We start from the raw sequence: 22,230 nt of genomic DNA, 5'->3' as shown, positions 1-22,230 counted from the left end.
TTACCATGTTAACAGTGAACATGATCTATTGCTAAGACTACAAACGAAAAATAATTATTAAATGAAGCAGATTTTGCAAAATCCCCTTAAAGTTGTCCCAAGCTTAAATAATAGGGTTGCAATTACTTAATAATAATCTTGATTTTGTGCTTACTGCCAATATGTGCTTCAGGAGGTCTTTGGTCACAGTGATCGATCCACTTCTCCATCCTGGTCCTACAGACTCCCCAGCCCGAGCCCACTGTAAGAAATGGAGGACAAAATCCATGCATTCTAGTTCAACCAAAGACATGTGATAAATCAGTCAGCCAGTTTAAGTGAATAATCAAAAGTAGCAGTTTTTAGTATTTCTAGTGGTCATTCATGGAGAACTCCAGGTGACACTGAAAAGTTGGAAATCACAACTCACCTTGACTGAATGTTTGCCGACACAGCTTGGCCTTTTTTATTTTCTTCAGTGTGTTGGTCTTACTCAAATAGGCCGAAACAATTAAGCAGTTCACTGTATCAGAACCCTGCTGTTAAAAAATGCCTTAAATTATTAAACGGTGAATAAAATCTTGACTACAAGGGGAAAGAAATATATCAGGAAATAGCTTACAGAGAGTCACAGCTTATTAAGTGATGACTGGCTGTATTAATGTGATGTGATAAGATGTATCTTATAGGTTGGCCTTTTCCATTATTTTGACTTCATTACATTCATTACATGAAAAGCACAGGTTTAATATTAACATAAATTACTCTGTTCCGTTCCTGTTGTGCACTTTGCACTTGAGTGGAACAATATGTCAAATATCAAGCCAAATGCCATATTTGACATATTCACAACGGAGTAGCTAAAGCAAGTTTAAGTTGGACATATTTGCTTGAAAAAATATTTAAATGATTTGTTGATTATCAAAACAGTTGCCGATGATTTTTCTATTGATTGACTAAATGTTTAATGGACTGATCGTTCTTTCTGTTGTTCATGGGAACATGGACGCTACAAAGATGTGATGTATTTTATTGCTAAGAGCTTTTAAACAGCACGTTTACATCTGTTTTCTACGGAGTCTTTATTTCCAGTTTGAAACGTTATAAGTGATTTTTCCCAGACTTGTTGCTGCACCAGTAACGTTGACGTTACATTCCCTAGAACTAAAATAACTTTAACCACTAAAATATTGCTTTAATTTACCTGACTTGTTATCAGGGTTAATGCTAATAACGTAAATAACTTTTGTAACTATTTTAGATCACTATGGACAGTGACTATTGTTAACTACTAACTGTTACAACCACACCCGTCGCTATGGGCGGGCCATAGGGGGCCGGGCCCGCCCCCAAAAATGCTTGTGCCCCCCCACTTGAGGCACAGATCTTTTAAAAAATACAGTAATTTTATATTATCATAGTTGCTAATTTTGTCTTCCATTAATGTTGCATTCTTTATCATTAAAACATTAATATATAAAGAAACAATGGTGTGATTTTGTTTGATTGATGGGAATCTACACTGCAACAGCCTATCACGGCCTTACTAAAAAGAACGTTAGGTTACGTACGTGACGTTGCCTACGTCAGTGTAGCCGCTCAACAGTTACCGCGAATTTTTAAAAACTGGATGAGTTTTCGCTTACTCGCTTCAGATCATAGACAGTATATAAGAAGATGGATATCCGTAAGTGGTTGAAAAGCCCACCAACAGTCTCCTCTGCCACAATTGAAACGACACCGACGCCTTATGTTGGAGAAGGAGACCCTGGATGACAGTCTGAGCCTGATGACCCTGGGCCTGGCAGGTCAAGTGCAACCGCGACTGGGGCAGCATTTGGGCCACAACAACTGCCTGATGAATCAGTGGGTGTGAGTGACCTCGGCACAGACAAACCCAAACAGGTTGTGTTGAAGAAATATCCAGTTAAAATGTTTGGTTCAAAAAAGCGATCATTTTCCTCTAGCTGGTATTTGAACAGGGCCTGGCTTGAGTACTCGGTGGAAAAGGACTCTGCATTTTGTTATGCCTGCAGGAAATTCAAATCTGCATCATCGGACGCGACCTTCTCCATTAAGGGATTCAATGATTGGAAACGTGCAATCGAAACAGGCAAGGGCTTAAATAAGCATGCAGCTTCAAAAGAACATTTAGCATGTGAAGCAATGTGGAGAGATTCAGAAAAACGTAGAGAGACAGGAAGAGATTTCCACTCTCTTAAATTCAGAGCAACTGGCTCGCAACAGATACTACATGTCAGCCGTAATTGATATGCTGGAGTTTTTAGTGGTGAATCAGTTGCCGTTACGTGGAGATAATTCTGGTTTTGCCAGTGTGCTAGATGATAATAGCTCCATGGGGCTGTTTTTGTCTCTCTTTGAGTACACCATGCGCAAAGATCCCGAACTGACAAGGATTACAAAAACAATCCCACAGAATGCACGCTATACCAGCCCACAGATACAAAACGAGATTATCAAAATGATGAGCAAACTCGTGACAGAAGAGATAGTGCAACAAGTCGGCGATAGCTGGTATTCAATTAAAGTGGATGGCACACTGGATCTGTAGTTGTAAGTTTTGTTTTGTTGTCAAAAACTATGGTGTGTGTGAGCGCCTCTTGGTAATGGCCACATCTGAGAAAGGTGATGCAGAGGCTCTGACAGGTGTCATCATTGATGAGCTCACCAGCGCCGGACTCAGCACAGACAAAATCCTGAGTCAGGTTTATGATGGCACATCACTCATGTCTGGCAGGCATGGTGGTGTGCAGAAATTGCTCCAAAACAAGCTGGATCGTAACATACCATCTATTCACTGCTTTAATCACCAACTTCATCTGGTTGTGATTCATGCGATGTCCAGCGAAGCAGCTGTCGAGGATTTTTTTGGTGTATGCAACATGCTGTACAACTTCATCAGGAAGCCAACCGTGGCTATTCTGTAAAAAGGCGATACCCTGAAACGTCTCTTGGACCAGAGATGGACTGGCCACTTGGCAACGGTCAAAGTTGTGGTGAAGAGTTTTCATGACATTTTCATGACATTTTCATGACATTTTCTTCTCCGTGAACCATCACCTTATCGTGGTGGAGAGGTTTGTGTGTCTGTGAACCTGAGGGCTGTGTTGTCTGGAGCTTTGTGCTCCTGGTAGGGTCTCCCAAGGCAAAGTGGTCTCAGGTGAGGGGCCAGACAAAGAATGGTTCAAAAACCCCAATGAAAAAGCTAAGCAGAGATGGAGTGACCCTGCCCGGAGGAAGCCCGGGGCCCCCGTCTGGAGCCAGGCCCAGACGGTGGGCTCGTCGGCGAGCGCCTGGTGGCCGGGTTTGCCACGGAGCCCGGCCGGGCACAGCCCGAACAAGCTACGTGGCAACTCCCTCTCCATCCCATGGGCCCACCACCTGTGGGAGGAACCGTTGGGGTCGGGTGCGATGCCACATGGGTGGCAGTGAAGGTCAGGGGCCTCGACGGACCAGACCCGGGCGGCAGACGCTGGCTCTGGGGACGTGGAACGTCACCTCTCTGTGGGGAAGGAGCCGGAACTGGTGCGGGAGGTGGGCGCCACCGGTTAGATCTGGTGGGGCTTACCTCTACGCACAGTCTTGGTTCTGGAACCATACTCCTGGATAGGGGTTGGACTCTTTTCTTTTCCGGAGTTGCCCAGGGTGTGAGGCGCCGGGCGGGTGTGGGGATACTCACAAGCCCCGGCTGGCGCCGCTGTGTTGGAGTTTACCCGGTGGACGAGAGGGTTGCCTCCCCACGCCTGCGGGTTGTGGGGGGAAAACTCTGACTGTTGTTTGTGCATATGCACCAAACAGGAGTTCGGAGTATTCGGCCTTCTTGGAGACCTTGACTGGAGTCCTGCATGGGGCTCCAGTGGGGGACTCCATTGTTCTGCTGGGGGACTTCAACGCACACGTGGGCAATGATGGAGACACCTGAGAGGCGTGATTGGGAGGAACGGCCTCCCTGATCTAAACCAGAGTGGTTGTTTATTGTTGGACTTCTGTGCTAGTCATGGATTGTCTATAACGAACACCATGTTCGAACATAGGGATGCTCATAAGTGTACCTGGTACCAGAGCACCCTAGGCCGAAGGTCAATGATCGATTTCATAATCGTTTCATCTGATCTGAGGCCGTATGTTTTGGACACTCGGGTGAAGAGAGGGGCAGAGCTGTCAACCGATCACCATCTGGTGGTGAGTTGGGTCAGGGGGGTGGGGAAGCCTCTGGACAGACCTGGTAAGCCCAAACGTGTAGTGCGGGTAAATTGGGAACATCTGGAGGAGGCCCTGTCCAACAGACTTTCAACTCACACCTCCGGCGGAGCTTTTCGTGCATCCCTGTGGAGGCTGGGGGCATTGAACCCGAGTGGACAATGTTCAAAGTTTCCATTGCTGAAGCTGCGGCGAGGGAGCTGTGGTCTTAGGGTCTTAGGTGCCTCAAGGGGCGGTAACCCACGAACACCGTGGTGGACAACGGTGGTCAGGGAAGCCGTCCGACTGAAGAAGGAGTCTTTCCGGGATATGTTATCCCGGAGGACTCGGAGGCAGTTGCAGGGTACCGAAGGCCCCAAGGGCTGCAGCCTCTGCCGTGAAAGAGGCAAAGCAGCGGGTGTGGGAGAAGTTTGGAGAAGACATGGAGAAGGACTTTCGGTCGGCACCAAAGTGCTTCTGGAAAACTGTTCGCCACCTCAGGAGGGGGAGCGGGGAACCATCCAAGCTGTGTACAGTAAGGATGGGACACTGTTGACCTCAACTGAGGAGGTAATAGGGCAGTGGAAGGAGCACTTTGAGGAACTCCTGAATCCGACTAATACGCCCTCTATGTTAGAGGCAGAGCTGGAGGATAATGGGGATTGTCGTCGATTTCCCAGGCGGAAGTCACTGATGTAGTCAAACAACTACACAGTGGCAAAGCCCCGGGATTGATGAGATCCGTCCAGAAATGCTCAAGGCTCTGGGTGTGGAGGGGCTGTCCTGGTTGACACGCCTTTTCAACATTGCGTGGAAGTCTGGGACGGTGCCAAAGGAGTGGCAGACTGGGGTGGTGGTTCCCTTTTTAAAAAGGGGGACCAGAGGGTGTGTGCCAATTATAGGGGTATCACACTTCTCAGCCTCCCTGGTAAAGTCTACTCCAAGGTGCTGGAAAGGAGGGTTCGGCCGATAGTCGAACCTCGGGTTGAGGAGGAACAATGCGGATTCCGCCCTGGTCGTGGAACAACGGACCAGCTCTTCACTCGCAAGGATCCTGGAGGGAGCCTGGGAGTATGCCCAACCGGTCTACATGTGTTTTGTGGATTTGGAGAAGGCGTATGACCGGGTCCCCGGGAGATACTGTGGGAGGTGCTGCGGGAGTATGGGGTGAGGGGGTCTCTTCTCAGGGCCATCCAATCTCTGTACAACCAAAGCGAGAGCTGTGTCCGGGTTCTCGGTAGTAAGTCGGACTCGTTTCAGGTGAGGGTTGGCCTCCGCCAGGGCTGCGCTTTGTCACCAATCTTGTTTGTAGTATTTATGGACAGGATATCGAGGCGTAGTCGGGGTGGGGAGGGGTTGCAGTTTGGTGGGCTGGGGATCTCATCGCTGCTCTTTGCAGATGATGTGGTCCTGATGGCATCATCGGCCTGCGACCTTCAGCACTCACTGGATCGGTTCGCAACCGAGTGTGAAGCGGTTGGGATGAGGATCAGCACCTCTAAATCTGAGGCCATGGTTCTCAGCAGGAAACCGATGGAATGCCTTCTCCAGGTAAGGAATGAGTCCTTACCCCAAGTGAAGGAGTTCAAGTACCTTGGGGTTGTGTTCGCGAGTGAGGGGACAATGGAGCGGGAGATTGGTCGGAGAATCGGGCGCAGCGGGTGCGGTATTGCATTCAATCTATCGCACCGTTAGGACGAAAAGAGAGCTTAGCCAGAAGGCAAAGCTCTCGATCTACCGGTCAGTTTTCGTTCCTACCCTCACCTATGGTCATGAAGGCTGGGTCATGACCGAAAGAACGAGATCCAGGGTACAAGCGGCTGAAATGGGTTTCCGCAGGAGGGTGGCTGGCGTCTCCCTTAGAGATAGGGTGAGAAGCTCAGTCATCCGTGAGGAGCTCGGAGTAGAGCCGCTGCTCCTTTGCGTCGAAAGGAGCCAGTTGAGGTGGTTCGGGCATCTGGTAAGGATGCCCCCTAGGCGCCTCCCTAGGGAGGTGTTCCAGGCACGTCCAGCTGGGAGGAGGCCTCGGGGAAGACCCAGGACTAGGTGGAGGGATTATATCTCCAACCTGGCCTGGGAACGCCTCGGGATCCCCCAGTCGGAGCTGGTTAATGTTGCTCGGGAAAGGGAAGTTTGGGGTCCCCTGCTGGAGCTGCTCCCCCCGCGACCCGACACCGGATAAGCAGACGAAGATGGATGGATGGATGGATATCCACATTACTGACCGAGGTGGAAAACACACGAGGCCTTGGAGCGGAGGTGCGCGTTGAGGCTACAGGGCTGCTTCGTGCCATTACGCAGCGCAGTTTTCTTTTAATTGCGCACCTTGTTATGAAACTGTTTTCACTTTTTGAGCCGCCTAACAGACTACTACAGGCCGAAGATATGGACTTCTTCACTGCGGTAACACTTGTGAACAGCGCTTCTGACTGCGTGAAGACACTGCGCACAGAAAACAAGTTTTCTGCACTGTGGGATCTCTGCGCTCCTCCAGCATCGGCCACCAAGGCTGTGCCGGTGACCGACCCTGGTCCAAGCAAGAGAAGACGCGCAATTAACAAGAACCTCCGCGGATTTGCAGTTGAAGAAACAGTTGGTCAGCCACAAAGTGACATAGACGAAAAGACTGAGTTCATGAGATTGTTTTACAGTGTTATCGATGCTGTGCAAGGAGAGATGAATGCGCGTTTTGGAGAGCGCAGTAGCAAGCTCATTGGCGCACTGGCTGCTTTGAACTCAGAGGCCGAGGATAATTTCCTGGACCCATCAAAGGTAACCCCTCTCCTGGTATTAGCTGGAACTGAAGTGGTTGAATCTGAATATACTGTGGCTCGTGAGTTCCTGGTGAAGAAAATGACTGACACCCCGGTTCCCCCGAAGATGGAAAATGGACAATAGCTAACATCCTCGGCACATTCAACTGTGCACTCCAGGCTATGCCGACTGCACTCACAGCCTTCACCCTTGCTCTAACTTTAGGAGCTTCCACAGCAATGTGTGAAAACTCATTTTCCACGCTCAAAAGCGTCTTCTCAGACCATCGGCGCAGTATGCTGCACAAACGCAAGGCCCAGCTGTTTCAGCTTGCTTTTGAAAAGGACCTCACTCACAAGTTTAAGTCCGAGTGGAAGGACACTTTGATGAGGAGGTTCTGCTCGGAGAAACGCCTTACATGTGAGCAAAAAATTGTATATGCAATACGTGAATTGATTAAAAAAAGATTACTTACCATTTTGTCCGCCATGTTACTGCGTAATATGCCGCCAACTCGACGGGAAGTCGAGCAAAAATTTCTTTCCCAGTAGTTTTTCCAACCGGTTTGATTCACATGGATTTTCCCAGTCAGGAACTCTTTCTTCCGATTATTCCGAGACCACTGAATATTATCTGCATAAAGTTGGTTAACTAGCTAAATTACAAAAAAGTATCTTAACTAGTTCAGTCAGCAACCACCTGGTTATCAGCTAATTGGTGAATTACAAAGAGCTTAACATTACAGTTAAATAACTACGCAGGGAATACTTTAAAGTTAGCCCGATCAGTTCTGAATGCTTTATGGCAAAACGTAACGCTAGGCTAGGCTAGCGGTATGAGGGGAGCATTAACGTTAGCCTAGTAACGTTAGCTACATTTGACAACATGTCAGTCCTAGTCATTGAAGCATTTTTGGAGATCTAGTGTCTCCGAGTATGTTCTTTAGTGGTGCCAGTAACGTTAATGTTAGCAGGCAGGTGTCGTGCCGAGGTACTTATCCCCGCCAGGATTTGTATCCCCTTGCCGCAGGAGCGCGCGTGCAGAGCTTTGGTCCCCCTACAGGTTGTCTCATTGGAACTAGAGCTGCAGTTAAAAGTTACATAGTGGAAGACTGACAGGGTTTTCCATAGTAACAAGGGTCTCATTTATATACATAAATACGTGTATTTCTCTGTTACATTAAGGCAACGTGTTAATTGTTTAATGCGCTGTTTATTATTGTGGATTATTCGACAGTGTTTTCCAAAGTTCCATACTGACATGCTCCTTAGCTATAGGCCTAGTATCTACGTTAGTCATGCAGGTTAGTGAACAATATTTTTTCCTTTAGTGAACAATATTTTTTCCTCGTCCTTGCTAACCCGTCCCTTCCTGCCCTGTAACGTGATTTCTGTATTAATTTAATTTAGTTTAATATGGCTTTTCAATTAAACGCTTTGTTCACCAGTGTCTGCCATATAAGTTACAGAGGGGATACACAAAATATCAGGCCGTTTTTCATCTGATATAATGTGTATCCCCTCCCCTAACATGCAAATGGTCTGTCCTGTCATCATGTGTGTTATTTTCTGTGTCTACCAGGTCACAATAAATAACTTGAGATAATATGGAGATGTGTGCTGTTTTCTAGCCAAAGTTACAGAGGGAATACACAAACTATCAGGTCGTTTTTCATCTGATATAATGTGTATTCCCTCCCCTAACAAGCAAAGGGTCTGTCCTGTCATCATGTGTGTTATTTTCTGACTTTACCAGGTCACAATGAACAACCTGAGACAATATGGAGATGTGTGCTGTTTTCTAGCCAAAGTTACAGAGGGGATACACAAAATATCAGGCCATTTTTCATCAGATATAACTTATATCCCCTCCAATAACATGCAAAGATCTGTCCTGTCATCATGTATGTTAGTGTGCTTTTGGTTTGTTTTTTATTAAGTTCAAAAGCTGTTTTAAAAAATCAATACAGTAAATAGGCCTTTACCGAACAAGCGCTAAATGACTTGACTGAATGACTAAATGAATCTTAGAAAAAGGACTAGGCTTTACAAAATTTATAATGAAGAACATTACCTAAAACAAGTATACATATGCCTGTTTAGGCCCTCAAATATGCAATTAACAAATTCACAACTACAAAATGCACAAATTACACTGGAGGGAGAGGGAGAGAGAGAGAGAGGGAGAGGGAGAGGGAGAGAGAATTCGGTTCATGTCACACACGCAGAACAAATGAATGATCCCTCTGCTGGTGGGCTTTTAACGCACAACTGGTGGAACCAACGGCATGCAGGTCACATTGAATCTGGAAAAAAAAGAAAATGTCTTCAGTGAGAAGTTACACATTTTCATTCTTGTGTTTCATAAGGGGCTGAAAAAAACTAAAATCTTAGTCCTTATCAAAATAGAATAACCTAACAAAAAAAATTGTCAAGAACTATAGTATCACCATTTTCAGCAAAACTGCAGTAACAGAACATATCTGATTTCATATTATAAAATTGCAGTTTTTTACGGTTATTGGTTTTGTTACCCAATTACAGTCCGACGCATGCTCCACCTCCCCACAAAAGTGACACGTCTCTGTGGTCACCTGTTGAACAGAAAAACAGCAAGCCATGTATCCACATTTTTATAATATTTAGGTACATTTAGAATGATTCTGACAAGTGCATATTGTATTTTGACAGCAACTGTAAGAGTGATTATTTCATTTAACAACACATCCCATAAAAGCCTAATACTTACCACTCTCTAGGAGGAGAGTGATGGCAATTTGCAGCCTGTATTGGTTAACGTCCTGTTGATTTGCAGGAAAATCTACTTCTTGTTTTTTTAAAAGTAGCTCTGCAAACTTAAGAAAAATTGACATTAGAGAGATTCCAAATTACAACCTGTTAGTAACAAAAAACCTATATATATATATATATATATATATATATATATAAAGCCTTACAGAGACAAATCAGTTGTCAGTGAACAACATTTTTGTTTAAGTCATTGGTTGTCTTAAAAACTATTTTTTGTCTAGCATTTATAACTGGACATCAGTGGTATTATACATTAATATAAGAGGGAGGACACTCGTCTGGTTAGTAACATACTTTCAGGGCAAATACACCACAAGAGGTGGAGTCAGACTGTTTGGGATGCTGGACTGTCTCACATCTCCACCTTGAGACATTGCATCCCTTTTTTCGCATGAATGTCCTGAAGACAACAATATAAAAAAGATTATAATCATTAATGTTGGCATTGCGGCAAGAATAGTGACTTCTTGGATCCTGGGTAAATAACCTTCATAGTTAAGAAACAAGCATTATAAAAAATAAGCAATACAATTTTTCTTGACATGAAAGTTTTTGCAGATTTATGATGTTTAGAATTTTTTCTACCGCTAGTGTCCAGTGGTGATGGTCATTTATAATGCCCACCACAATGTTGTACTCCTGGGGTTTCATCTAAAATTGAAGAAAGAAATGTTGGAATTAAGATAAGTGCAACTTTATGCAGGATTGCAGCCATTCATTCTTATTCATCTTTCAATACTGCTCTCTACTGCTCTCTTATCAGCTGACTGTGTGTTAACCTTTCTTAATGAAAAGTTGTTCCAGACACTATGTTGCTGAAAAAAAATACAACTACTTATATTTTAAGTTATTCCAAAAATGTTATACTTTATATCATGGCCATTTTTAAGTAATCTGAAGAGTTCATTAGAGTACATCCATGAGATATATGATACCAATACAGACCTTGAGTCTTGGAGTCCCCCTGTTCCAGATGGTAGTCATAGCAAATGAGTCTATAAATGCTGCCATGGCTGTGTTTTCATGATTATGGCTACGCACCAATACCGCCAGATGTGCATTGATTGACTGTGAACAAATATTAAACATATTATATTGTTTTTCATAAAAAGGTTTTGATAGCTCTATAGCTGACATACAAATTAGCCTCTACATTTAATTTCCAAAAATGTTTAAATTACATCATCTCACCTCACTTTCCAGCTCCATGTTGGGACCAGTCCTCTTAATGTCCCAATAAAATAATTGATATGCCCCTATCTTGGAGAGTAGGACATGGGCATTAACCTAACTCCGCCAGATGGATTGCATATCCATCTGGGAACTTTCCGTTGGGGAACTTTTGGGAAGGGGCGGAAATACTGGTTAGCTGATTGGATGAACTATCTGTCTATCACCTATGTTGGTGATAGACGGGCCAAATCAACCAATCAGATCCACGAAGCGTATGAAAATACAACCACAAGCCCACCCCTGCTGCTGCAGGCAAAGCATAGCTCGTTAGCTCAGCATGCAAGCAACATGTCGGTAAAGGATATTTGCCGTTTGTGTAACGAGAATTTAGGAATAAAAGGCACCATTTCAGGTTCCCGGACCATATTCCAAAAGAAGGATCCAAGAGAAAAAAAGCATTAGCGAGCGGTTAACAGAATTAGGGCTACCGCTGTCTGAAAATACTGGTTAGCTGATTGGATAAACCATCTGTCTATCACCACCTAACCTACCTCAAAACCAACGCTGATTGGCCCGGTCCTTTGGCTAACGGCTCCAAATTTTCTCTGCCTCAAGATGCCAGACTGATCTGCGAGTGGAAAACTGGAGCTCGCGAGATCAGGACGGTCTCACGAGGCTACATGGGCATCCCTTCCTGCCCAAGCATCCTGTACATCTGTCAAAAAGAATGTAAAAATAAATAATTACAATAATCTACAACAAAAGTTTGTACACACTGCCAACAAAAGACTGGAAACCTTGTGAAATGCTTAAAGAAAAGAAGTGGCGAAATGTCACACATTTAATCATACATTAGCAAGAATGGCAAAACATTTCACATTAAAAATATAAAAAAGTGGTCTTCTCAGTTACCAGAGTCTTTGTTAAAGAGGAGGTGATGAAGAGAGGTAAACATGACCTGGCCCCAACTTTTTGGAGACGTGTTGGCCACAGAAACAGGACAGACAAGAAAATTATTTGTTTGTATAATGAAAATTGAAATATAATACGTACATTTCTCAGCAACAGCTTGATTGTATTGAAGTGCTGCCGATGTTGCGGCCAGTGGAGCTGCTGGCTGCTGGGGGGCTGCAGCTGCTGGCTCCTGGGTGGCTACGGCTGGTGTAGCAGCTCGATGCCTTCGAGCTGAGGCTGGTGGAGCTGTGGTCTGCTGGGGGGCTGCGGCCAGTGGGGCTGCAGCCAGCTGGGGAGCTGTTGTAGCACCCACTGGAGCATTGCGTTTGGTTTTATCCCCCCAGTGTGGCACTCGGGGTGTTTCCCTAATGTTGTGTTTGAGCTGGTCAATGTTTATTTTGCGCAGGAGTGCTCCATTTTCATCCTGCAGATCAGCACTTATATGTTCCACTGCCATGATTATGAATGGCCCTACAAAATGTGCCTCCAATTTCCCCCCCTTCCTTTGTTGGCTCCTAATGTTTTGCCTCAAAACACTGTCCCCGACTTGGAAGACTGGGGTTTTCTCACTGGCTTTTCCTTTGTTTTTTGTTTTTTCATCTCCCTTGGCCAGGTTTTGTTGAACAAGGTCCATTAACTGTTGTTGTTGTTGTTGTATGTCTTGGGCCACAACTTCCTGCCCCACAACGTCCTCCATATACACAAATAGATAGAGATAGAAAAAAGGATTGAAAAATAAAAATATATGAGAAAACAACCATGTAATGCTCAGCGACTTCCGATGGATAGCGAGCCTCTCTGCCGAACATGAGGTAGTAGGGCGAAAATTTTGTTGTAGTTTGTTTTTTTGTTCGGAGACCGAATCCAGATAATCGTCCCAAGTATCTGGATGCTGACCCACCAGTTTGCTCAGGGCTCCGACAATGAAGACAAATGAAGACAAACATTATATTTATGACATAATCATCGTAATATTTATGACTGTGATCTTCTTTTTTATTGTTTTTATATATTTCTCTGTATGCCATTTCAGTGTAAATATTACATAGAATACTATAAGACTGTTATGACACATAAGTATAAAATCTTAATGTAGTAAAACAAAGAGCTCACCTCTGAATTGTGCCATTTATCCGCTCAACCAAACCATTAGTTTGCGGATGATAAGGTGAGCACAGGCTCCTTTTGATGTTTAAAATCTCACAAACTGTCTTGTTGATCTGCAAAAATAAGCCAAAATCATAACATACATTTTGTTACAGTAATAGTTGGTATATCAACAACATGTACACAATTTTTGGCTAGGAGTGAATTAGGCTACTTACGGAATTGACAAATTCTTTGCCCTGGTCAGTTAGAATCCTTTTTGGGGCTTCAAACTGATGGACAAATTTTAGGATGCAAGAAGTCACCTCCTTGGCTGACTTGGCGATTTCAGAGGGTAAGCCTGTGGCCATTTAGTAAAATAGTCTATCATGACACAAATATATTGATGTCCATTTTTTGTTGTGGACAATTTTCCGACCAGGTCCATCCCTACCAATTCAAATGGTTGAGTGACCTGAAAGTATTGACAAACAAAAGATTTCACGTTGAAATTTTTATTTAAGACTCAATTTCTTAAACAACTTTTATTTTATCATGCACTATGAAGAGAAGAGCAGGTGGAACCAAAAGCAGAAGACAGAATGCACAAGATCTGAAGAATAAACATTATTCACTGAAAAATTATTAATATAAATGGGTTACTAGAAGAAAATAAACAGCCATAACTACTCTTGGCTGAGGACAGATCAAAAGAAGTTCTGCTGCTTTACAGTTCAAAAATTGTTATTACTTCTAAACTCATGGCATGTTACCCAACTTGTACAATCAATTGTCTGACGTCAGCCAACAATAATGTCACCCGGTGGCAGCTTTTTATAGTCATCCAAGTTTTTCTATTTTTGTTCTCATGGATGTTGGTGTGTGGAAATTCCAAGTCCGAAATATCAAACTTCTGAATTGTCTGTAAAGCAGCATTAATCAACTAGTAATATCATGAAAACACCAAGTAATAGAAGATTTATGTTAATGTTTTTTATTTAATACTTTTAATTCAATGTTTTTAGAATTCTTTGACATACTTTTTAAAATACTTTTTAAAAAGCCTTTTAAAGTTTTTGGAATAACTAACTAACCTTTATTGGGGTGTACTCTGTTGGCTTTTTAATTGTTATGGTAGCCGCCTGGCATGCAGAGCATTGGGAAACCTGAAAATTATAAACATAATTTAAATAACAGGAAAACGTTTTTATAAATCATTTTAAGTGTATAGAAAAATAAGACCCATGAAATGACAAGCTTTGTTATAGAATAATAACATACAGTTAATATTACTGACTTACCTACTTGTTGATATCAACTGACGTCCCCGGCCAGTAAAATCTGCGGGATATGCTCTCCCGGGTTTTGGTCTGGCCAGTGTGCCCATGGGCTTGCATGAAAGTCACGAAAAATGTTGTCTGCTTCACCAGCACCACGGATCACTTTTGTTTTCCCAGATTTTGCAGTCCCTTTATAGCGGGTGTAGTAGAGCTCGTCCCCTAAATGTCGACAAAAAACATGCTTGCTTACAAATTGATTTACATCAAACCTAATACACGTGTACCTGGTAATCACCATGGTAATAGTGCAAGCTTGAAGAATTATTTGCACATCATTTATAAATCGATCTTTTTTAAGAAAGACCTGTAGAAATAAATGTACACAGGCTTTTCTTTTCAATGCAAGTGCAAGTGATATGAGGTTATACATGTTTCATCAACAGCGAAAATATGTAACCTAAAAAGTTTTTTGCAATAAACTTGATTAAGCCACAATGTTTTAAGCTTTAACCAGTAGGCCTAGCCTAATAATGGGGAAATTGAGCTGAGTGCTGGCGTAGTAAATTATCAAAGAAAGTTTCAAACTCTAAATAAATTTAAATTATCCTACCTTCAACATCATAAAGGCCAGCTTTTCTGCGAAGGAGCAACTTTTCGGTTTTTGACAAGTTTGCTGGATACTGGCGTTTCACTTTATAATTAACTATCTTTTGGTATTCTTCAGGATCCATTTTGAACGATGTCTAATAATACCATTGACATATATAAAAGAATAATACTGACAGTAGTTTCTTGACTCGTAATCATTGACAAATATAAAAGCTCGTAATCACCTTTTAGCCTCTGACCTCAGACGTCATGTAACGTGACCAGCCTCTGACCTCAGACGTCATGTAACGTGACCAGCCTCTGACCTCAGACGTCATGTAACGTGACCATGGGGAATTGTAATTTTTGGCTTTGATGTCATTCGTGTTGTCCTGGAGTAATTCTTACCCCAAATTATGATAATGAATATAGACTAAAAAATGTAGGCATCGAGTTCAGTCACAATGGTGATAAAATACACAGAAATAACACAAATTATTTTTGACATGTGTTTTGGGTGTATGACACAAATTGTCCACTGGTGTCACTAGTGTGCTTTTGAGTGATGTCTGTTTAGGTAGGAACCTTTAAGCAGGTAACATGGGGTGCTGTTCATCGGAGGAGCACAAGTAGTTTTTGACCGCATCAAATCGCAACACACCGCAACGCTAATGTGGATGTGTAAATGTTTGTTGGTGGAGCTTAATGGACATATGTTTTATTGCACGTTCATTCAAAAACATTGTAATCAATAAATGTCCATCAAAACGCAACGATGACTAATGGAGTCTATGATTTCAACAGTAGGCTACTAAGCGTTGTAAGGTAGAAGAGAACGTGTCAGCTAGTTTACTAGCCATAGACAGTTTGTTTGAAGTCCGTATAACCCTCAGTGGCTTTAAATTATCAGGCTTAGCCATTATAAGACCCTTTCCAAGGTAGGGGAGGGGATACACATCAGATTAAAAACGACCTGATAGTTTGTGTATTCCCTCTGTAACTTTGGATAGAAAACAGCACACATCTCCATATTAACTCAAGTTATTTATTGTGACCTGGTAGACACAGAAAATAACACACATGATGACAGGACAGACCATTTGCTTGTTAGGGGAGGGGATACACATTATATCAGATGAAAAACGACCTGATATTTTGTGTATCCCCTCTGTAACTTATATGGCAGACAGGTGAACAAAGTGTTTAATTGAAAAACCATATTAAACTAAATTAAATTAGAACAGAAATCACGTTACAGGGCAGGGAGGGACGGGTTAGCAAGGACCATGAAAAAATATTGTTCACTAACCTGCATGACTAACGTAGATACTAGGCCTATAGCTAAGGAGCATGTCAGTATGGAACTTTGGAAAACACTGTCGAATAATCCACAATAATAAACAGCGCATTAAACAATTCACACGTTGCCTTAATGTAACAGAGAAATACACGTATTTATGTAGATAAATGAGACCCTTGTTACTATGGAAAATCCCGTCAGTCTTCCACTATGTAACTTTTAACTGCAGCTCTAGTTCCAATGAGACAACCTGTAGGGGGACCGAAGCTCTGCACGCGCGCTCCCGCGGCAAGGGGATACAAATCCTGGCGGGGATAAGTACCTCGGCACGACACCGGCACTCCTTAACTCTGTTTTTCATCCACCCTCAGTGAAAGACACTTGGGTAATTAATAATTCAAGTTTACACTGTTATATTATGTTATATTAAAGTAGCCTATTCATATTTCTTTTACATATTTCATACCTCTTTTTTACACAAATTGATGCTATACATTTTAGTATAATGTACATACGTATTTCTTCTATATTTGTTTAGCCTATTTCTTATTCTGTTTAAATATTTATATTTGTTCTGATCATTTCTCTATAGTCCTACTCTAGAATGGAGCAAATGTAAAGAATCAAAGTAAATTATTTTTGATTGATTGATTGATTGATTCAGTCCCGTACTTTCATGTTATCCTGTCCAAAGGTCGAAAAGGTTGCCTGACCAAAAAACGTTACCATCTGACATTTTGTTGTCGCAATCTTTTGTAGCATATATGCTATTATTCCCTGACACTGTATGTATATATTCTTACAGTATGTTTTTACACTGTGGGAAGACACAGGCACTCTGAACTTGAACTTAGACTGGCATATTTAACAATATAATATGCTTTTTTTAACAGTACTAGTGTGTTATGCAGTGTAGGCCTACCTTCAGTTTATTACTGTCACAGTATATGTTATCCACACTATAGCCTACTGTCTGTATGTATGCATATCTATACTGTGTATTTTGTGCTGTACTCACTATGTAAATCCTGCTCTGTGTATTTGTTTGAAGTTGGATTTTTGTTTTGTTTTTATCCAAATTAAATGGAAACTAGAAACATTTCCTCACCCTGCCCATTAAAGCAATATCTCATTCTAACTTTTCCACACCAACAGATTTTTTTTTTGTAGAGGATAAATATAAAGCAGATAAAGTAGAGCCTACCCTGCATTTTCATATTGTATCTACCATATCATGATGTTACATGGTTTATGGTGCCATGGATGGGAGTTGTAATGACAACAGCACAGCGCCAGGCCCGTATTAAGACAATGTGGTGCCCACTATACCTCAACCCCCAAACTTTCAACAATTTCAAGTGAATAATATAACAATTTACGGAAAATATTGTTAAAGCTTGTGTCATGTGGTGCCCCCCCCGCCCCACACACACTGGTTGTGAATGGTTGGTGGCCCAAGTGCCCTTATGGATAATCCAGGCCTGCACAGCGACATTTATAAAACTGAGCGGCTGCTGCTTAAGTCACACTGTCAAGGCTGTCCAGGGAGGTAAGCACTGATATGCATCTCAGCCACTACTCATTTTATAACACATAGCAATGACAACCGCTGTCAATTGTGTGTTGTACTGTACCAGTTGCATTATCTGCATAATAACTCTGCCTTCAGTATGTTTCAGGTGGATGAGAACTACACGCGTGTATCAGAGTTTGTTATTGTGGGCTTCCCAAGTCTCCAACCGGAATATTTTGACCTAGTGGGGTGGTTTTTCTTCTTCCTTTATGTGACCACAGTGGTGGGCAACCTTCTGCTGGTGGTGTTGTTTTCTTTGGAGCACAGTCTCCAGAAGCCCATGTACATCATCATGGTCAGCCTGGCCCTCGCAGACATTGGTAAGTAGGCGATTGAAACACGGGTCGAATGAAACATTCCAGTTTTCTCCGAGTGCAATTTTGATAGACAGACTTCCGGTCAAAACATAGAGCATGTTAACCTCCTTCTATCAGCCAAATATCTTCCTGTTATTTCCTTTTATCACGGAGTTACAGGCGATAAACAAGTTGTGATGGTCGAAAGTAAACTTCATTAGCGGTTACATTTTTTCGATTATTAATTAATTAATAAATATATAATTTAAAGGTTCAACTGCATGCTTATTCAGTAGACCATTAGTGTTCTCCACAATCCCAGACTTTCATATTGCTTGTTTACATGGACGGTTGAAACAGGCTGTAACTCCATGTATTTTAAGTAAATGCACAAATCTGTGTTTACAATAATTTATGGAGGTGAGACATGGAAAAGCAGTTTTAGAAAGATGAAAATATATTTGGGCCCCACCAGGTAGGGAGTTTTCCCATGTTATCCTATGGAGACTGACGGGCTGTGGGTCGTTATAAGGGAACTATTTGGATGTGCAGTGGCCTAACCCACGTAAAAACCTAGTGAAACGACATTTCCCACAATAGAAACGTGATATAAATGGGAAAACTTTAACTGTTTTAGCTATAAAGAAAAATGGCATGATATTTCAAAAACCGTCATTCGTAACCATTTGATTACGAATTACATACAGACATTCACAGCAACAAGCTATATAAAATAACACCTTTTGGGAGTACCAAGCATGATATTGAAGTTGTGGGAAGTTTATATGGCTTAAACTGTATGTTTCATTCGCCCCCCAAGCCGTTTCAATCGTCCCGACCAGGAGGGACGAATGAAACATTACGCACGTCCCACTTTTGCTGTAATAATTCCTGAATGGTTTTGTTCAAAGCAGAAAATGCTTCTGTATTTGACAGGTGTAGGTTGCTAGTGACAAAATATTAGCTTTTAGTGCGATACGATCGCTTTGTAAATTACGTTTAATTAAAAAGTGTTTCAGCTGTCCCGGTGGTTTTCGTTTATGTGTCCAGCCAGACATCATCTGCTTTCAGGGCCTAGTGTATTTGCTGCTGCTTTCATAAAAAATATTACTACTATGGCTATTTTGTACCATGCATGTCTGTTTGTTGTTGACATTGAGTATAGTAGAGACAATAAGTAAAATGAGAGAAATAATTAAAATATCAATAATTGAAGTGTAGTCCAAGTTTCTGAGGTCAGAATGAACCAAAGTTTCCAATAACTAGTGTGTCGGATTCCATGCTGTTGAGTGTATACTCAAAAGTATGTATGTCTGCCCTTTATTTTAAATTAATGCATTAAGTGTGACAATAAATCATAGATTTGAAATGAATGTGATCCTGAAATTGCATGAATGTAGTCTTCTACATTAAATAGTTATTCATATAGAACAGCAGCTGTCATGACCTGTTTTATCTTGTCTTGTCTTTTTTTTCACAGTCTGTCTTTTTCCTACAGGCTTTACCACAGTGGCTTTACCCAAACTAATCGCTCGCTACTGGTGGAATAATGGTAGTCTTGGCTTTCATATGTGCCTCTTCCAAAGGCACATGATCCACTATTTTGGCTCCTTGAACTCACTAATTTTACTGACGATGGCCCTGGACCGATATCTGGCCATCTGTTTTCCCTTTAGGTGAAAAACAAGCAATTTGATTAATTTCCCCTCAAAGCTCTGGAATAAGACTAAAAGCAAATGATTCTCTTTTTTCTCTCCTCTTTCTACCTCCCTCTCTTCCCTCAGATACCCGATGTGGATGACAAACCAAACCATGACAGGCCTCACGCTCTTCTGCTGGGCGGTGGCACACATCTTTACTGTCATCAGCACCATCAACTTTACCATGATACCGTTTTGTGGGCCCAACAAAATCAAACAGGCATTCTGCGACACCTTGTCTCTTACAGCTCTAGTGTGTGGGGACCCCAGCCAACTAATCAGTGCCGCCTATGCTTCAGCAATGTTTATTCTTTATGTTCCTTTAGCTTTCATCATCTTTTCCTACATTTGCATCATCATCTCAGTATTGCACATGGCTAGTGGACAGGTATGGTTCATCTCTTTTTATCCTAAAATAATGGTGTATTTTTACATCTAGTACATTTGTCAGACTAACAGATACTTTCATATGTTCATTTTAAATTTGACACTTATTTCTGTCTTTTTGTGTTCTCTCTTTTTAACCCTCATCTGCTGTTCTTCTCAGGGCAGAATGAAGACATTCTCTACCTGTGTCACCCATAGCTGTATCATTTCTATCTACTACCTACCACGTTTCTTTGTCTACTCTACACCTTTCTTTCCTAACCTGAAGATGACGCCTGACAAGGGTATAGCGACCACCCTCTTCTACAGTCTTTTCCCTCCACTGATGAACCCGTTCATCTACTGTCTGAGAACCAAGGAGATCAAGCGAACATTAACAGACTGGGTCTGGAAATGTAAGAGCATTATGCCTTCAAAGCATGGCCAAATTGCAGCTGTCACCAATTCACACTGACAAGTGATCTGTGCTTTTGTTGTTTATAAATGCTTGCATTATAATTTATGAGTCAGTATGATAATATGCATGAAAATAGGTTAAGTAGCCTGATTATACAAAATAAATTGTTTCAGTGGAAAAACCAATGCATATGTTTGTGTACCTTTGTTTTGTGTACCAATAGTGCTTTAATTCCAAAATAAAAAGTAATTCTGCATTTACTAGTGTCAAGTCCTTGTGTTAAAAATGTGAATATATGCCACAACAAGAACAACATGATCCTTTGTAAGTCGGTCCTATTATTGCAAACTGAACTGTTAAGATGTGGCGAGGGTGAAAGTTTGGGCATTTTTGGACTAATAGTCACATATGACATTTACATAGTTGGAAGCACCATATTGTCTGAGTCATAATTTTGTAGCAAAATATGTTTGCTGTGGTTGGACATACTGTAAGAGACGGACACTATTTTAATCCATAATAATCAGAACACAGAGAAAGAGCGAAGCTGCAGACATATTAGATACACCTTGTCAAAACCAAAACAACAGAAAGTAGATTTATAAAAAAAATTGCATATATACATACAAATATTGCTAAACAAAATGTTAAAGATCTCCAGCTATTTAGGGACAAGAAGGAAGAAAAAAATCTCCTTTTTGTGCAGAAGTATACCCAACACGAGTGTACCATATAGTAAATGAATGCATACTTATGGCCTTAAACACAGACATGCAACAGCTTTATGACTTTGCACGGCTGAATGATGATTGAGTTTGATTTAAGAAATTCCGATTAATATTATGATGACAGAATCTCAGGGAAGCTGTGTTTATAGAAGGACTTAAAGAGTTTCAGTCATCCTAAACTCAAAATAGCTATATCATTGCAGTAAATATGTGTTAAAGAGGGCTATAGATTCACACTATTCTTATTCAGTTCATCCAAATATTACTTTATCATTTTCAACAAAAATGTTCGGAATTTGATTGAGAAACATCTAAATATAGCCCATCTATAATATTCTCTAAATATGAAATTGATTTCTATGCAGGGTTATTTCAAGATTCCTATTTCTAAAGGAAATAAATGAAATACAAACAAATTTGATGTGCTATCATTTGACTGACAACATGAAGTTGTAAAGATGGAGATAATATAAAAGGACCACCCTAATCACATGATATATTGAGTTATCTTCAATTACAATTGAGGCAAACATAAGCTACTTTAAAAATTAAGCAAAATCATATAACATACTTTAGCTATTACACAGAGGAATTAAAAAATAAACAACATCACAGATTTCCTCCAAAGCTATAATAAAGGCAATGAACTGTGCAAAAAAAGGTGGATAATCAATGTGCTTGGGGAAAAAATAAATGTATTAATATATATGTAGATAATACGGAGTTTACTTACCCCTCAACAGAAACAACAAAGTACTTTGCCAGAATCATCCACCTAAAATAACAATAATATGCCACCAAAGCACCCTCTACTTTGCATCTATAGCACTGGTGGTTTTAAATGTTGCTATACCGATATTTTGCCAGAAGATGGCGACATCCTCAAACCTTACAGCAGTCATGTGTCACACACTGAGCAAAGAAAAGTCTTGCCTCTGTGCTGTTTGGCTTATGTTTGGTGGATGTTACCCCATAATTAAATTTGTGCCTATATAATCCATCCAAAGATGAATAATGAATGTGTG

The 22,230-nt window shown here is 41.5% G+C and overlaps 2 protein-coding genes and 1 long non-coding RNA gene across 11 annotated transcripts; 1 reads left to right on the top strand and 2 right to left on the bottom strand.

Moving 5' to 3' along the window:
• Positions 1–8,972: 8,972 nt before the first annotated feature.
• LOC114567363 (uncharacterized) lies at positions 8,973–11,506 on the bottom strand. Of its 4 annotated transcripts, none has more exons than XR_003694160.1 (7): positions 11,468–11,506; positions 10,689–10,811; positions 10,329–10,394; positions 10,038–10,230; positions 9,682–9,787; positions 9,467–9,526; positions 8,973–9,238 (listed from the first exon to the last, which is right to left on the bottom strand). It is a non-coding gene; the product is annotated as an uncharacterized LOC114567363 (long non-coding RNA). The 4 variants fall into 4 exon arrangements; XR_003694159.1 differs by lacking the exon at positions 11,468–11,506 and adding an exon at positions 10,935–11,107; XR_003694158.1 differs by lacking the exon at positions 11,468–11,506 and having other exon boundaries at positions 10,689–11,107.
• Positions 11,507–11,527: 21 nt separating this feature from the next.
• Positions 11,528–15,097, bottom strand: LOC114567362 (uncharacterized). 5 transcript variants are annotated; one of them, XR_003694155.1, is made up of 7 exons: positions 14,847–15,097; positions 14,258–14,455; positions 14,051–14,122; positions 13,196–13,431; positions 12,984–13,090; positions 11,970–12,561; positions 11,528–11,631 (listed from the first exon to the last, which is right to left on the bottom strand). XR_003694155.1 is itself a non-coding variant. In XM_028596450.1 (2 exons), exons 1-2 carry the CDS (start codon positions 12,565–12,567, stop codon positions 11,585–11,587), a joined length of 645 nt encoding a protein of 214 aa, XP_028452251.1. In that variant the 5' UTR covers positions 12,568–12,977; the 3' UTR covers positions 11,528–11,584. The 5 variants fall into 5 exon arrangements, 2 of the variants coding, with proteins under 2 accessions (XP_028452251.1, XP_028452252.1); XR_003694157.1 differs by having other exon boundaries at positions 14,262–14,455; XR_003694156.1 differs by having other exon boundaries at positions 15,070–15,094.
• A 1,061-nt stretch (positions 15,098–16,158) lies between these two features.
• Positions 16,159–20,644, top strand: or30bu1 (odorant receptor, family 30, subfamily BU, member 1). Of its 2 annotated transcripts, none has more exons than XM_028596446.1 (5): positions 16,159–16,509; positions 17,794–18,017; positions 19,492–19,669; positions 19,778–20,081; positions 20,241–20,644. In XM_028596446.1, exons 2-5 carry the CDS (start codon positions 17,795–17,797, stop codon positions 20,532–20,534), a joined length of 999 nt encoding a protein of 332 aa, XP_028452247.1. In that variant the 5' UTR covers positions 16,159–16,509; position 17,794; the 3' UTR covers positions 20,535–20,644. The 2 variants fall into 2 exon arrangements, with proteins under 2 accessions (XP_028452247.1, XP_028452246.1); XM_028596445.1 differs by lacking the exon at positions 16,159–16,509 and adding an exon at positions 17,590–17,673.
• The last annotated feature ends 1,586 nt before the right edge of the window (positions 20,645–22,230 follow it).

Source organism: Perca flavescens, chromosome 13 (assembly GCF_004354835.1).
Source record: "Perca flavescens isolate YP-PL-M2 chromosome 13, PFLA_1.0, whole genome shotgun sequence".
NCBI lineage: Eukaryota > Metazoa > Chordata > Actinopteri > Perciformes > Percidae > Perca > Perca flavescens.
This window is presented reverse-complemented; position numbering and strand designations above follow the sequence as displayed.

Coding starts and splice junctions, on each gene's coding strand:
- or30bu1 (XM_028596445.1), top strand. CDS start 17,591: ATGGATAATCCAGGCCTGCACAGCGACATTTATAAAACTGAGCGGCTG. Junction 17,674..17,793: donor TGTCAAGGCTGTCCAGGGAG/GTAAGCACTGAT, acceptor CTCTGCCTTCAG/TATGTTTCAGGTGGATGAGA. Junction 18,018..19,491: donor CCTGGCCCTCGCAGACATTG/GTAAGTAGGCGA, acceptor TTTTTCCTACAG/GCTTTACCACAGTGGCTTTA.
- LOC114567362 (XM_028596450.1), bottom strand. CDS start 12,567: ATGGAGGACGTTGTGGGGCAGGAAGTTGTGGCCCAAGACATACAACAA. Junction 11,632..11,969: donor TCAAGCTGTTGCTGAGAAAT/GTACGTATTATA, acceptor TCTTTTTGACAG/ATGTACAGGATGCTTGGGCA.